The following is a 14036-nucleotide window of genomic DNA, read 5'->3' as shown; positions in this document are numbered from 1 at the left end:
ACAAAGCAGATGCTCTGAAAATATCTGAAACTGTTGAATTATATCAATATATACAAAAAATCCCTTGCTTCTCTGGCCCTACACTGTAATCATTTAATCTCTATCAAAAATCTCATGTTTTGGAGCTATTTTGTCTCTTGAATATGTGTTATAAACAGTAATGGTATGATCTTTTTGCCTGGACCTGCCCTAAAACCTGCCAGTCTTAGCCCAGCTTTGGTACAGTTTACATGGGAAAATCAAGTTGCTGAGATTATAGCATATTCAATCAGTGGTGCTGGTAAGGTTCATTCCAGGAAAGGGCAAAAGCTTAGTGAAATAGATAGCATCCAATCTGGGGAAAAACTCATTGTCTTCTTGAGACAAGGGTCTTCTGATGTTCTGTATCTTCAGGTTGAGGCAAGGGCACCTGATGGCATAATGGTTGCAGTAAGTTTTTGTAAAGAAAGGAAAAGGACAGGGAAAGGCCTCTCAGGACTTCCACTTTTATCGTATCAGAAAAGACTAAGGAATTACAATGATAAACTTTATGAAATCCCAAACTTTTGATCCCTCCCCTGCATTTTGTACTTTATCCTCTCTTTAGCATAGGGAGTAAAATTCATAGAAGAAGAAGGAACTATGATCTTGTGTTCAGGGTTTGGATTGGGCTAGGCACGTAGAGAAGCTGTAAGCTGGTTTCCCCATCCACAGTTAGGCTTTGGGTGGGAGAAGGAAGCCCCCAAGGGCCTGAGTGGGGAGTGGTATCTAAAAGAAGAGAGGGAAGGTGGCTGAGTTCCTGAGACTGGCTACAGAAAGGTGGAGATCTTGAGGCTGATGTGTGTTTCAGAAGGAGTGTCAGGAGAAGGTTTCTTCTGGGAGATTGGTGACTCTGGTAGCTTAAGTTGCATGTCAGCTGGACATGCTGAATCTGGCTTTTCTCCACTGTGCAGAACGTGAAGACGGTGTCTGAGACCCCTGCAGTGCTACCAGTTTCAGAAGATGAAGATGATGATGATGATGCTACCCCACCTCCAGTGATTGCTCCACGCCCAGAGCACACAAAATCTGTGAGTCTTTGCGGACGTGGGCAGCTTTGTGATATATTAGAGTTTGGAGGGGGAGTGAGGGGTGGGTGCTGAGGCCTAGAGGTTTAATAATCTGGTAGCGGTCCTTAGATTTTGCAGGTGGTGAAATCACCAAATTACCTTGATTGAAAGGTATTTTCTGTATGATTAAAGACAAGAAGTGGTGTATTTATTTATCATTAGTTTGCATATAGTCCCAAAGTGTCCTAGATAATTGGTCTTTGTACCAACTTAGGCCTAGTTTACTTAGCCTGTTCACATACAGAAAGATATACAGAATTAATGTTACTTAGTGCAAGACTAACATAAATTATTTCCAGTCTCCTGGGAAGCAACATATTAGTCTGCTATAGATCTTTTCTTCTCTGTTAAATGTGCAGTGTTCAGCCTCTTAGTATATCATTGATGATACTGTAAGACTCAAGAGAATTTATAAAAACATTAGTGATATTAATATGCTGGACATCAGGAGTGCTTTTTTTTTTTTTTTTTTTTTTGCGGTACGCGGGCCTCTCCAATTGTGGAGCGCAGGCTCTGGACGCGCAGGCTCAGTGACCATGGCTCACGGGCGCAGCCGCTTTGCGGCATGTGGGATCCTCCCAAACCGGGTCACGAACCCGCGTCCCCTGCATCGGCAGGCAGACTCTCAACCACTGCGCCACCAGGGAAGCCCGGCAGTGATTTTTATTTAACTTCTTTTGAGGTTCTTGCATCTCTGAATAGCCAGGTCCCTCTGCCCTCACTTGGCACAATCTGCCTTTTACATGGTTTAGCATCATTGAGCACTGATCTCTCATCAGATGATACTCTACTAGTATTTCTTTGTTTGGACTTTTTATTATGACAAGAGCTTCATAATGAAAGAATGATCTAGGGCTTAAACTCTGTGATAATACAAGAAAAGATTGTCTCTGGATTAGAGAATTCGTGGAAGTGTTCAAGCAGATGTTGGTTGACTGACTATGGAGATGCTGTGGAGGAAACTCAGGAGGATTAGATGACCTTTTAGGATTAGAATTTATAAGCGGAATCTGTGGAATCACCCTCTCTGTAGGCTACAAAATCACTTTAAGGAAAATGAGCTTCAAATTGGAGCGTTCTCAGGATATCTCATATTGGTATGTTTTTTTGTTTTGCAAGTATGTTCATTTAAATATTTTTTCCACTAAACCACGAACTCCTGTGTGTGTGTGTGTACACACATACATTTACACACATATATATGCAAATACATATATATATGTATGTATTTGCAGTGCTTAATATAGCTCTTGGAAGGTTTTAGAAAGGCATTTAGTATTGAATGAATTGATAAATTTGATCTTGATAGCATTCCTTTCTAAAAAGACATTGTTAATTCCTAATTTATAGAAGAAGCTGAGATTTGGAGAGGTTAATTGATCTACCCAAAGTCTCTAAGTAAGCAAAAGAGCTAGAACTGAAAGCAGGTAATTGACCCCAGGTCCAGGTTGTATTCCAGCGTAGCGCAGTGGCCTTTTTATGTGAGCAGACCTGTGCTGGGAGCCAGAAAAAGAGAATTTTAGAGAAGGAAAAAGCAGGGTTCGTGCCCTTAAGGAGGCATGTCAAGAAAACTAAAGGAGGAGGAGAAGGCATGAAAGTACAGGTTAAGGTGCCAGGGATATAGTTTGTCTACAGGTACAAGAATAGAAAATTAAGAAATCATTATGCTGGAATAGTCAGGAAAGAAGCTGTAGTCTCTGGTCTGTGTCTTGACTTATTGCTATTTCCCCTATGTGGAAAGTTCTCTCCCTTTTCTACCTATTAAAATCATGTCCATCCTTCAAGATCCAGCTGAAGAATCCTATTTATTTATTTATCGATTCATCAAACATTTTCCTGAATGCTTGCTTTCTGTTAGGCAACTGGTTAGATATAGGAACTCAGGGATGAATGACACAGATTCCCTGTCTTCATAGAGCTTATAGACTAACCAAAAAATTGTTGTGATATTTTTATGAAAAAAGGTGATAAATGCCTTGATGCATCTCCTGGGGAAAGGCAGTATAACGTATGATCACCTCTTCTGTACATTAATAGTATACAGTTTGCTCGTATCTTCTGACATTTATCCCTTTTGCCTTGCAGTTAGGACTTTCTCCAAGACTTCCTTCACAGGAATAGTGGATGGGGCAGCATTTTGTACAGCAAGGCAAAGAATAGATTCTCAGTAAATGTTTATTAAGTAAATGAATGAATAGGAAATATAATAATATTTGCCAAAATTTGAAAGCTTAGTGTCTTTGGGGTGTGATATTACTCATTTCACACATTAATTAATTTATTACCACAGCAGCTCTATAAGATAGGTATCACTAACATCACCATTTTACAAATGAGGAAACTAAAGCATAGAGAAGTTAAATAATCTGCCCAAAGTCATACAAGGTAAGAATAAGAGTTGGGGGCTTCCCTGGTGGTGCAGTGGTTGAGGGTCCGCCTGCCGATGCAGGGGACACGGGTTCATGCCCCGGTCCGGGAAGATCCCACATGCCACGGAGCGGCTGGGCCTGTGGGCCATGGCCACTGAGCCTCCGCGTCCAGAGCCTGTGCTTCGCAACAGGAGAGGCCACAACAGTGAGAGGCCCGCGTACCGCACACACAAAAAAAACAGAATAAGAGTTGGGATTTAAGTCCAGTCAGTCAGGTTCCAGAGTCTGTGATCTAAATGACTACACTGTTACTGCCTCTTAAAGAAGAACAATTGCAGTTCCTTCTCTGTGAGGGTTCAGGATTTAAAGAGGCAGTAACTCAAATGAAGATAATGTTGTGTTGTATTAGCCGTGGAAAGTACTATGGGAATACAGGATGTTCATTTCAGCGTGGGAAAGAATAGAATTTTACAGATGAAGGGGATTCCCATCTAATGACAGAATGTCCTTTAAACTATTTATAATGAGAGTTGTCTAACTTGTACTGAATATCTTAGTGCTCAGACTCTCACTAACCCTTGTTGTGTATAGTGAGAGCAAGGAAGGCCATTCCATCCTCACAGCCTGAGTATAGAGGAAGAGTAACATAGATTTTGACCTAGGAGAAGGGATGAGTTTACTGGGATTTGTTCTTCTGTGGATGTTCTAACACACACATCTAAGAGAGACTGGCCTTGCCAAATTTTTGCACCAACAATGCAGGTATACACACGGTCCGTGATTGAACCACTTCCTATTACTCCAACTCGGGATGTGGCTACATCTCCCATTTCACCTACTGAGAATAATACCACTCTGCCAGATGCTCTGACCCGGAATACTGAGAAGCAGAAGAAGAAGCCTAAAATGTCTGATGAGGAGATCTTGGAGAAATTACGTAAGCACTTCCCAGGTTTTTTAATTCCCCTTTGGTATGTGACTGGTCAAGCACAAAGGTGGAATTCTGTTGCTATAAAGATCTTGGTTCTGCGCTAGGTGTATGTGGCTGGCTGGCTGTGCTTTATATCTTAGCCAGACTGTGCTTCTGTTCACCTGTCCTTGCACCCACCTCCTCTGTCTCCCCAGCCCTGATTAGATGCAACCTTAGGATGGGAATGTGATGATAGCGTGGATAGCCCACTTTAAGGGCTAGAAATCACTTACCACTGGGCATGGGTTATGGAGATGACAGATAGCTTTTACCTAGTGAATAGTCTGGAATGTTGTGTTGAGAAAGACTGAGGCCTTGTCTAAACCTGGTGGGAAAGAGTGCTATGTTGATTATTGATGTTCCTGTTGACATAAGATGGATCTGCCATCTTGGCTGAAGGAAAAGAAGTAAGGGAAACGAACATTTTGTGAGCCTGTGTTATGTACCAAATGACAAGCAAGGCATTTTCTTGATTTTTTTTTCATTTACTCCTCATTTTAACCCTTGAAGACAGACATTATAATCCTCATTTTTTGCAGTTAAGGTATTTGAGGCTAGCGATGCGAAATACTCTGCGAAAATTCACACAGCCAAACAGTGACAGAGCTGGGCTTAGAGCGCAGCTTGTGCTCCTGTAATCAGAACATGCTGTTTCTTGCAGTCAGGTGGAAACTTCCATTTTACTTTTTTTTAGTGACCAGAAATATTAGGGTAGCTTGTTTCTCTTTTTCAGTAATCTGCAGGAGAATTCATATGAGAAGAAAGGACTGGGTTGGTCTGTAGGCTTGGAAGAATCATCTGACAAGGCCTTTGATTTATTCTTTGAACTTATCTACTTCTAAAGAGGATTTTTTTTTTTTCTAAAGAGGATTTGATGTGACTGATTTGGTCAAGTCTGCACACTGGCACTGCTTTTTAAAGCTGAGGTTTCTGGTTCCTCAGCTTAGCAGCTCTCGATTTTGTCCTGATAATTCTTACTTGACTTTTAAAAAATATTTCACTCTTTTAAAAGTTGCCCTTGCCCAGAGCCCTTACGAAATGATGAAATAAGAAAAGCCACTGACCTAGCCGTCTGTTTACTCTTGTATGTATTCTTTTTCTCTGAACCATATTTTTTTTTAAACAGTAATACTTAGAACATAGAATTATGGAAAGCAGACTGGCCTGGGAGTTACGGACCCTTGGGTTGAAGCACAGCCACTAACCTGCATGTTGGGTGATTTCCTACTGTTCTCTGGCCCTCCTTTTTCTCATCTTTTAAATAGGGATGTTAATACCTGTCTCATTTGTAAGTCAGAGGAAATAATGTATGTGAAAAGTACCAAATACTAGTAATTGGCATTAGTGGAAAGGGCTTTGGACTGGGAGACCAAAACCAAGCTCCTAATCTTAGCTGTGACACCAGTTTGCTGTGTGACCTTGAGGGGAAGTATCTTCCTTTCTGTGGGCCTCAGTTTTACCATCTCCAGAATACTTTTTTTGAAACTGTCAACTCTCTCATACCTCTGTGTCTTTGTACTTGAAGTACTTTCTGTTGTAACCCTTTCTTGACTTTCTCTCCCTGGCTAATTCCTACTAACCCTGTAAAAATTAGTCCAGATATCACTTCCCTTCTGAAGCCTTTCCAGTCTATATTTTTGCCTCTTTCTGTATCACCACAGTTATTATATTTTCATGGAACTTTATACTTATTGTCTGTCTCCTCTGAGATTAGAGCTTCTTGAGAGCAGAGACTGTCTTAACTGTGTCTAATCTATTTATTTGTTGCATTCAACATAGAGCTTAGAACATGGTAAGTGAGCATGTTAAAATGAGTAAATGTCTATTGAATGAATGGATTTTAAAATGAATGAATAATTTTTAGGAGTTTAGAATTGGATTAGAGTACTATGAATAAAAGTGGTAAGGAGATGAAACTTCTGGTTGAAACTTAAAGAGGAAAAACTAAGGACCTGCTTAGTGTGGTTTTTAGGTATTGGAGATAGTTCTTTAATCCTTGCCAGCTCAGCATTTGGGAAAATATGGGGCCTGTTTTGTATGTTGATCTGGGAAAAACTGATTCATGTTCTGTGTTTCTTTCAAAGGGAGCATAGTGAGTGTGGGTGATCCTAAGAAGAAATATACACGATTTGAGAAGATTGGACAAGGGTTAGTAGGGGCATTTTCTTCCCTAGAAAAATGACTTAAAATTGTGTGTGCTGGTATATACGATTTTGCTTTTGTTTTGCCTCGCATAAATCTTGTTCTTCTTTCTCCACCTCACCCCTCACCCATCTGAAGGTGTTTTGTTAGGCTGACCTCAGGTTTACAGAATTATGTTTAATATGTGAGATGTGCCATTAGCTGACATGGTTGCTAAAAATACACCTGTGGTGAGAGTGAAAAACCCATTTATTTTCTTGGCACAAAACCTTCTTCCCAAATTATAGCTCTGCTTTTCCAGATTAACCCTGTTTACCTGATGCTGAGACCTACCAGCACTAATATGTAATGGAAGACTCAGAACTGCAGACTCTTCTGCTAGTATAATGGGAACTGTTTTTCTAGTGGATGCCAGAATTCATGTCTCCTGCTCTCTGATTCCTTCTCTGCATCTTGTATACTGCCCTCAATGTACTGAACTCAGCAAATCTTAACTGAATTCCTGTTAGGTGCTAGGCACTGTGAATACAGCTATGAATCAGTCTCTCCCTTCAGAGACCCCATGGCTACAGAAGGAGATAGACAGTCAAACAAAAAATTATAATATACTGTGATAAGTCTTAAAAGTGGCCATTATTTTGAGTAAGAGAAGCCAGATACAAAAGAGCAGATGCTGTATGATTTTATTTATATGGAGTTAAAGAACAGGCAAAACTAATGCTAATATAAGTCAGAATAATCATTGCGTCTGGGAGGGGAGTGTTGATTGGGATGTGGCAAGAGAGAACCTTCAGGGGTGATGGTGATGGTGAACATGTAGGTGTGTACATATTGAAAAATCATCAAGTTGTATACTTGAGATTTGTGCAGATTAGGTAAGTTATACCTCTGTATAAAAAAGAAAAATAATAAGATTTCTACAGATATACCCAATTAGCTAAAATTAAAAAGAAACTGAAGAAAAGTGTCTGGCTTGTAGAAAGCTCTCAGTGTTAACTTGAGTGAAAGCATTGTTGTTAATGAAGTAATTGAAGCTTTCTGTTTTAGTTTTCTTTTTTATGCATCCAAGAACTTCTGAAATAAGATAAAGTAATGCATAATACACTGATGTTGTATTTGTATAGTATTCTACAGCTTACATCTGTTATTTGCATCTATTGTTTAATTCAATCTTCAAAACAACCCTGGACTTGAGTGCATCTCATTTTTTCCTGGTCTGGTGCTTTTGTGAGTCTGAACCGGTATAAGGTAGTTAACACCTTGAGAAGAAATTGTTTTGCTTGCCTCAGAGTAATCTGGGATGGTATTTCCTTTAGATAATTACATTGAGATGTTAAGAATGTAGCAGAAAGGTACACAGACAAGTGTGGGCAAATCAGGTCCTATCTCTGGACTTCAGTTTCTTCATTTAAGCGAAAGGGGCTGTGGATTCAGGGTCTTTCACCTCCCAAACTGCTGATGTGTGTGTTCAGATGTATGAGGCCCATAAATAGGCACTATCTGCAGAAGTTTTTTTCCTTGCTTACTTGTCAGGTATGTTAGTGCTAAGGGAGGAATGCAATATGTATTAAGCACCTATGCTGATGTTTCCACATTCCATGATTTTAAAACTGTGCATGGCACACAAATAAGATAAATTAGTACTATTATCATTTTGCTTGTTTGTTTTTTCCCTTTAACACCTGAAGGTTTTTTTGACCTGGAATTCATATGTCTAATCATATGTCTATTTGAGGCAGAAACAATCAGGAACTAACCAGTGGGCCTCAATAGCTTCTGAGCCTCTGTAATCATGGAGACACAGTCTCAAAATGTCCAGTTCCCTGAGGACTGGGCATATTTGCCCTTAAAGAATGGTATATCTGGTGGCATAGGGGAGAATGGGGACAGGAATATAGACATCAGCTTTATGACAGAAGATGTCTAGAGGTAGGGTGATCAGGCAATGGGGAAAAAAACTGCCAATGCAAAGAATCCCATCCTTATTTGTTTTTTTTTTTTTTTTTTTTTTTTGGTACGCGGGCCTCTCACTGTTGTGGCCTCTCCCGTTGCGGAGCACAGGCTCCGGACGCGCAGGCTCAGCGGCCATGGCCCACGGGCCCAGCCGCTCCGCGGCATGTGGGATCCTCCCCGACCGGGGCACGAACCCGTGTCCCCCGCACTGGCAGGCGGACTCTCAACCACTGCGCCACCAGGGAAGCCCCCATCCTTATTTGATTGTCCATATCTTATGATGCCAACTTCCTGACATGTAGCTAGGATCCTAACTAAAGAGTTGTAGTTGGGAAGCTGGTGACCATAATTTCTGTCTTCCAGGCAAACTTACAAGTGACTTTTCCCCCGAATTGACATGACTTCCCTGGGAAGCATAATCACAGAGCTTGCCTGGAATACATTTTTGCAGTACATAGAATTTTAAGTTTCTTTCAATCGCATCATATAAATCTGACATACTGACATGTAAGGTTACAAATATTGTTGCATATCACTCATCTACAAACACACAGGGTTCATGGTTATAGGCATAAAGTGTGGTTTTTAGTCATTTAGAATGGACATGATTACTTTCCTAGCATTATTCCTAGTATTTCTCTGCCATTCTTCGTCCATCCCTCCTTTCTTCCCTCACTTCCTGATGGCCACTAGAGCATATATTCTCTTTACTACTACATACTGCCTCTCATGAGAGTGGAGTGGGAGAGGCAATGGGGAGGATTATTTTTGCTGCTATTTTTATTAACACTTGCATTGCCAGATTGTGTGTAGAGCTTCATTTGACAAATGTCACTTCATCTAACACCTGTTTTTTTCTTTCCCCCACCTGTTGTTCAGTGCTTCAGGCACTGTGTACACTGCAATGGATGTGGCCACAGGACAGGAGGTAAGTATCCACCACCAACTACTACTCCTTCAGTTCCACTGTTTCTTTTTTCTTTTTGTTAAGTTTTTGCCCTTCTTAGCTCAATAGGGACACTTCTAGTTTATCAGTATTGCAGACTAGAACTCCTTAACATGATGAGATTTACAGATTTTGGAAAAAGTCACTGTGCCTACAGTGCAGAGAAGAGATTGGGGGAGATAAGAGTGGAGCAATGAGCCAGGAGGTTACTGTGTAATTCCATGTGAGAGATGATGGTCTGGACTAAGGTGGTAGCATAGCGTGAATGGGGAGAAGTGGATGAATTGGAGAGGTACTTAAGTAGATATGACAGAATTTGGTGAATGTGAGGATGGCTCACAAGTGAGTGGTACTAGTCAAGGAGAAAGAACAAAGGAGGAGGTACAGATCTGAGGAAGTTAGATGTTGCCTGAGAGACTTTCTTGTGAAACTGCCTGGTGGACAATTATTTTTACAAGTCTGGTGCTTGGGAGAGAAATCTGATATAGAAGAGATTTAAACATGTGTCTCTTGCCTCCCAATCTAGTGGTCCTTCCATTACTCTGTGCCCAGGATTCCAGTAGACATTGAAGTCCTCATTTGGAGGCACCTCTTTGTCTCTCACATTTCATAAGCTGGGAAGGCTCTGATCTTATTGCTAAGGCCTGATACCTAAGATCTTATTTTCAGCAGAAGGAAGCCATGAAGGGAATCTAGAAGGCTTGAAGTTTCTTTGCATTGTACTCTTTGGTTGCAGAGCAGGAATGTTGGAAGGTGGGTTGTATATGGGAGTTGCCTGGGGAAGATCTTAGCTCAAAAGACTAATGGGGCTCAGAGCTTAAGAGAGGCACCTCCTGTTCCAGTGAAAACAGAGTTGGACTCTTCTGAGGGAGGCTACTAGGACCTGCTTGTATATGTTTGGTGGTTGAAACCCCATGGTGTACTAGAGAAGTCATGGTTAATAGGGAAAGCACGTTTTGTCAAGCTTTTACAGGTGTCTGAGCCAAATATTGAGGCTCCATTGAGGGTAAGTCAACTTAAAAGAAAAAACATTATTATGTTTAAAGATTTATTAATTGTTCTTTTATGTGAGAATCCAATAACCTAGATGTTTACCTTTACTTACTTATAAAACCTTGGGCAAGTCATTTGACCTCCTGAGCCTGAATTTTATTTATTTATAAAATGTGCATGATAACATATAACCTTACAAAATGTGAATGAGTTGAGTGAAGTAATGCGTGCAAAAATATACCATAAACTAAGAATTACATTTATATTAATATTTATATTAATATTTATTTATTCTACAGACTGTTTACTGAACATTTGCTTTACGCTACACTTTGCGCTAAGACCTATGTGAAAGATTCAGGCATTAAAATCATATATATAAATGTAAGAAACCATACTTTCTATTGTGTACATATAAAACTCTTATAATGCTGACAGGAACCTGTGATAAAATAATGGTAAAGAAGGAAGGATGGTATCATTCTGCTGATTTTAAATATGCTGTATTGGAGGTAGAGATAGAAAAAAGGAGGTTATATTAAATATTAATATTAAAAAGAACCCTACCTGGTAGGTAATATTATTTCCTTTTTACTGATGAGGAATTTGAGACTCGGGAGTTTAGTAACTTTGGCAGGGTTGTGCTAATAGCAGTTAGCAAGGGCTGGGTTAGAATCTTTTGATTCTAAAATTTTAACTTGTGCTCTCTGGGCTGCAAGGCCGCAGCAGAGCTAAGGTTAGGCACCACGGCCCCTGGTCGTGTTTCTGGCCTCTGGGGCCTCACAGCCCTTGATGGGAGGCAGGCTGGTGCTGGCCGGTTCCTGGAAGGCCTGGAGGCTCCATGTGTGAGCAGCTGGCCACAGGAAACAAACTTGACTTCACTATGTGCCTGCCTTGTGGTTAGAAAACTATGAATGGAAGGGAGTCCATTAGGGTGGCTAATGCAGTGTAGCCAGGAAGGCCTCATTTCCTCCCCCAGGGAGTGTAAATCTTTAGTGGAGCTAGCGGGATACTCTGTGTTTGTGAGCAAGTGCCTATTGGGAGTTATCCAGCTGAGAAGAGGAGAGCTATTGTCTGTCATATGTAAGAAGATTAGCATATTAGTGCTGGAAATCTTCCAGTTACAGATCCAGCAATTAATTTTCAAGCCCATTTTTTAGAGGGAATGTGTGTAATAGAGTAAACTGGAAGTGGCTTTGAAGTCATATGAACCTGAAAGCATTGATTATGACCTTGGGCAACTTTCTTGTAAGTCTTAGTCTTCATTTTCTTCCCTGAAAATGCAGATAATGATTTTTTTCCCCCCCGGTACGCGGGCCTCTCACTGCTGTGGCCTCTCCCATTGCGGAGCACAGGCTCCGGACGCACAGGCTCAGCGGCCATGGCTCACGGGCCCAGCCGCTCCGCGGCATGTGGGATCTTCCCGGACCGGGGCACGAACCCGCGTCCCTGCATCGGCAGGAGGACTCTCAACCACTGTGCCACCAGGGAAGCCCCAGATAATGATTTTTGCTCGACAGGCTTGTTGTTAGGTTTTACAGAGATAATGTCAGTAGAGCACCTAACACAGCGCTGGCACAGAGTAGGCATTCAATAAACATTCTTGCTGCTCTGTGCCAATTACTCATCAAATGCAGTTATGACAATGATTAGCATTTTCATTGTTGTCTTACTGTATTATTTACATTTCTTATGTATGAGTAACTGTCTCATTTAGTTCTCAGAACAATCCTGTGAGGAAGGGATTCAGGGTTGGGATTTATTATTCTCAGTATTGATAAAGGGACCAAGGCTCAGAGAGCTTGTGACTAGTCAAGGTTAGTAAGTGACAGACCCAGCCCCAGAGCTTAGGCCCCCAGAGTTCAAGTCCAGTTCTTTTTCTGTTATAGGAGTGCTATCTGCTGGCCTGAATAGGAGGGATCTGATTCGGTGAAGGGCATTTAGCCTAGCCCATAGTTAGTCAGTGGCTATTGAAAAGGATTCCTGGTGTCTTGCCAGCCTGTCTGTTACCCACAGGCTGCCTCTTTTCTCCCTTGCTGCTGCCAGCAGTGACCTCTGTGGGGTTCACTAGCACTGTCCCATCCTCCAGGATGACCTGAGGAACTGCAGAGGCTCCAGGTCTTAGTATGTGTTGTAAGGGCTTACAGTCTTAATGTAATGTGTCTTTAGATCACTGTGTTCCTCTTCAGACATTAGAAAAAGCTAATCATCAGCTGTTATAGCAAGCTGCAGCCAGACCAGAAACCTAACCTGATAGGAGACTCCACTCCAAAGCAATTTTTTCTCACTTGGGGCAGGGAATGGAGGTGATCAAACTGTTTTAAAAAATCATTTCTATTCTTACTGATGAACTGGCTCTTGGCAGAAGATTGTCTATACTTGACTTGAAGAAATAATAGAGTCTAGGATTTTCCCATAAAAATTTGAATTATTCATCTCTACACTTCTTGCTGATTCTGGAAAGGCTAATTTTAGTTGTTCTGTTAGGTGTTCATGTTCTTGGCTGTTATTTCTAGGGAATAAACATTTAGGAAATAATTTAAAGTCTACTCCTATAGGATAGGGCAGCCTATTGCTAATGCTCTTTGTGGTTTAAAAACAAAGTATTTATCAACCCACTCAATTCTGTCTTTTCCTCTTCATTTCTGAAAAGATTTGTTGAGCACCCACTGTGTGTCAGGCCCTGTGCTTGGCACCAGGGATTCTGAGCTTTCAAATGAGCTCTCAAGCTTCTCGAGAGACACGCCCTAACTAATCATCATACAATTCAGTATGTGCTGAGTTCCACAAGAGAGGTATAAGGATAATCTTATGGGGCTTTAAAGAAGACAAAAAGCCTATCTGGTTTGGAGAATGAGGTTTCTTTTGGTCTGATACAAAGTATGAGAAGGTTTGGAACATGTGAAAACAGTGGAGCAAGATGTTCTACATGGAGAGAAGCTCAGATTGTAGTATATGAAGGAATACAGTGAGAAAGAAGTAAGATAGGGGTCAGATCATAAGGACTTCGAATGTTGGGCCAAGGAGCATCTCTAGGCAAACAGGAGCCATTTCTGCTTTGAACAGGGGAGAGAGTCACCAAATGTGTACTGTGGGGAAGGTTAATCTGGTTGTGTGTGCAGGATAAATGGGCATCACTTTTGAGATTCTAATCCTGACTTTGCTACTGAATAGCTGTGTAGGGAAGTCACATATCCTCTCTGAATCACAATTTCCTCATCTGTCAAAGGGGGTCAATAGTAATATTTAACTCATAACGTGTCTCAGAGGATTAAATGAAATACATTTGAGAATACCCTACATAGTACCCGACACATAAAAAGGACACAAAAGTGCCTTGGAAACTAACGTGTTCCTTAAATTTGTATTATGTGAAAATTTGTTTATTTCCGTAGACACAAAGCCTATCAATATCTTTTTCATACATAAACATTAAGGATCCCCTTTTTCTATTCTTTCTTAACCTGGTCAACTCTGATTTATTTTTCCACAACAAGTTCAAAAACTCATCTCCCCTTTATGAAACCTCTGCATTGATAGTGTGAAAGAGTTCTTGGCCGAGTTTTATGTTCCTG

The 14036-nt window shown here is 40.9% G+C and overlaps 1 protein-coding gene across 2 annotated transcripts in view; it reads left to right on the top strand.

Moving 5' to 3' along the window:
- Nucleotides 1-14036, top strand: part of PAK1 (p21 (RAC1) activated kinase 1) — a 147757-nt gene that overhangs the window by 112982 nt on the left and 20739 nt on the right. For both annotated transcript variants that reach the window (XM_024749686.1, XM_024749694.1), the window contains exons 6-9: nucleotides 933-1049; nucleotides 4220-4394; nucleotides 6512-6575; nucleotides 9402-9450. In XM_024749686.1, the coding sequence (XP_024605454.1) occupies nucleotides 933-1049; nucleotides 4220-4394; nucleotides 6512-6575; nucleotides 9402-9450 (405 nt within the window). The remainder of the gene's footprint in view (nucleotides 1-932; nucleotides 1050-4219; nucleotides 4395-6511; nucleotides 6576-9401; nucleotides 9451-14036) is intronic.

This window comes from Neophocaena asiaeorientalis, unplaced genomic scaffold, assembly GCF_003031525.2.
Source record: "Neophocaena asiaeorientalis asiaeorientalis breed wild unplaced genomic scaffold, Neophocaena_asiaeorientalis_V1.1 scaffold363, whole genome shotgun sequence".
Lineage (NCBI taxonomy): Eukaryota > Metazoa > Chordata > Mammalia > Artiodactyla > Phocoenidae > Neophocaena > Neophocaena asiaeorientalis.
Note: the sequence above shows the minus strand (reverse complement) of the source record. Positions and strands in the feature narration are given on the sequence as shown.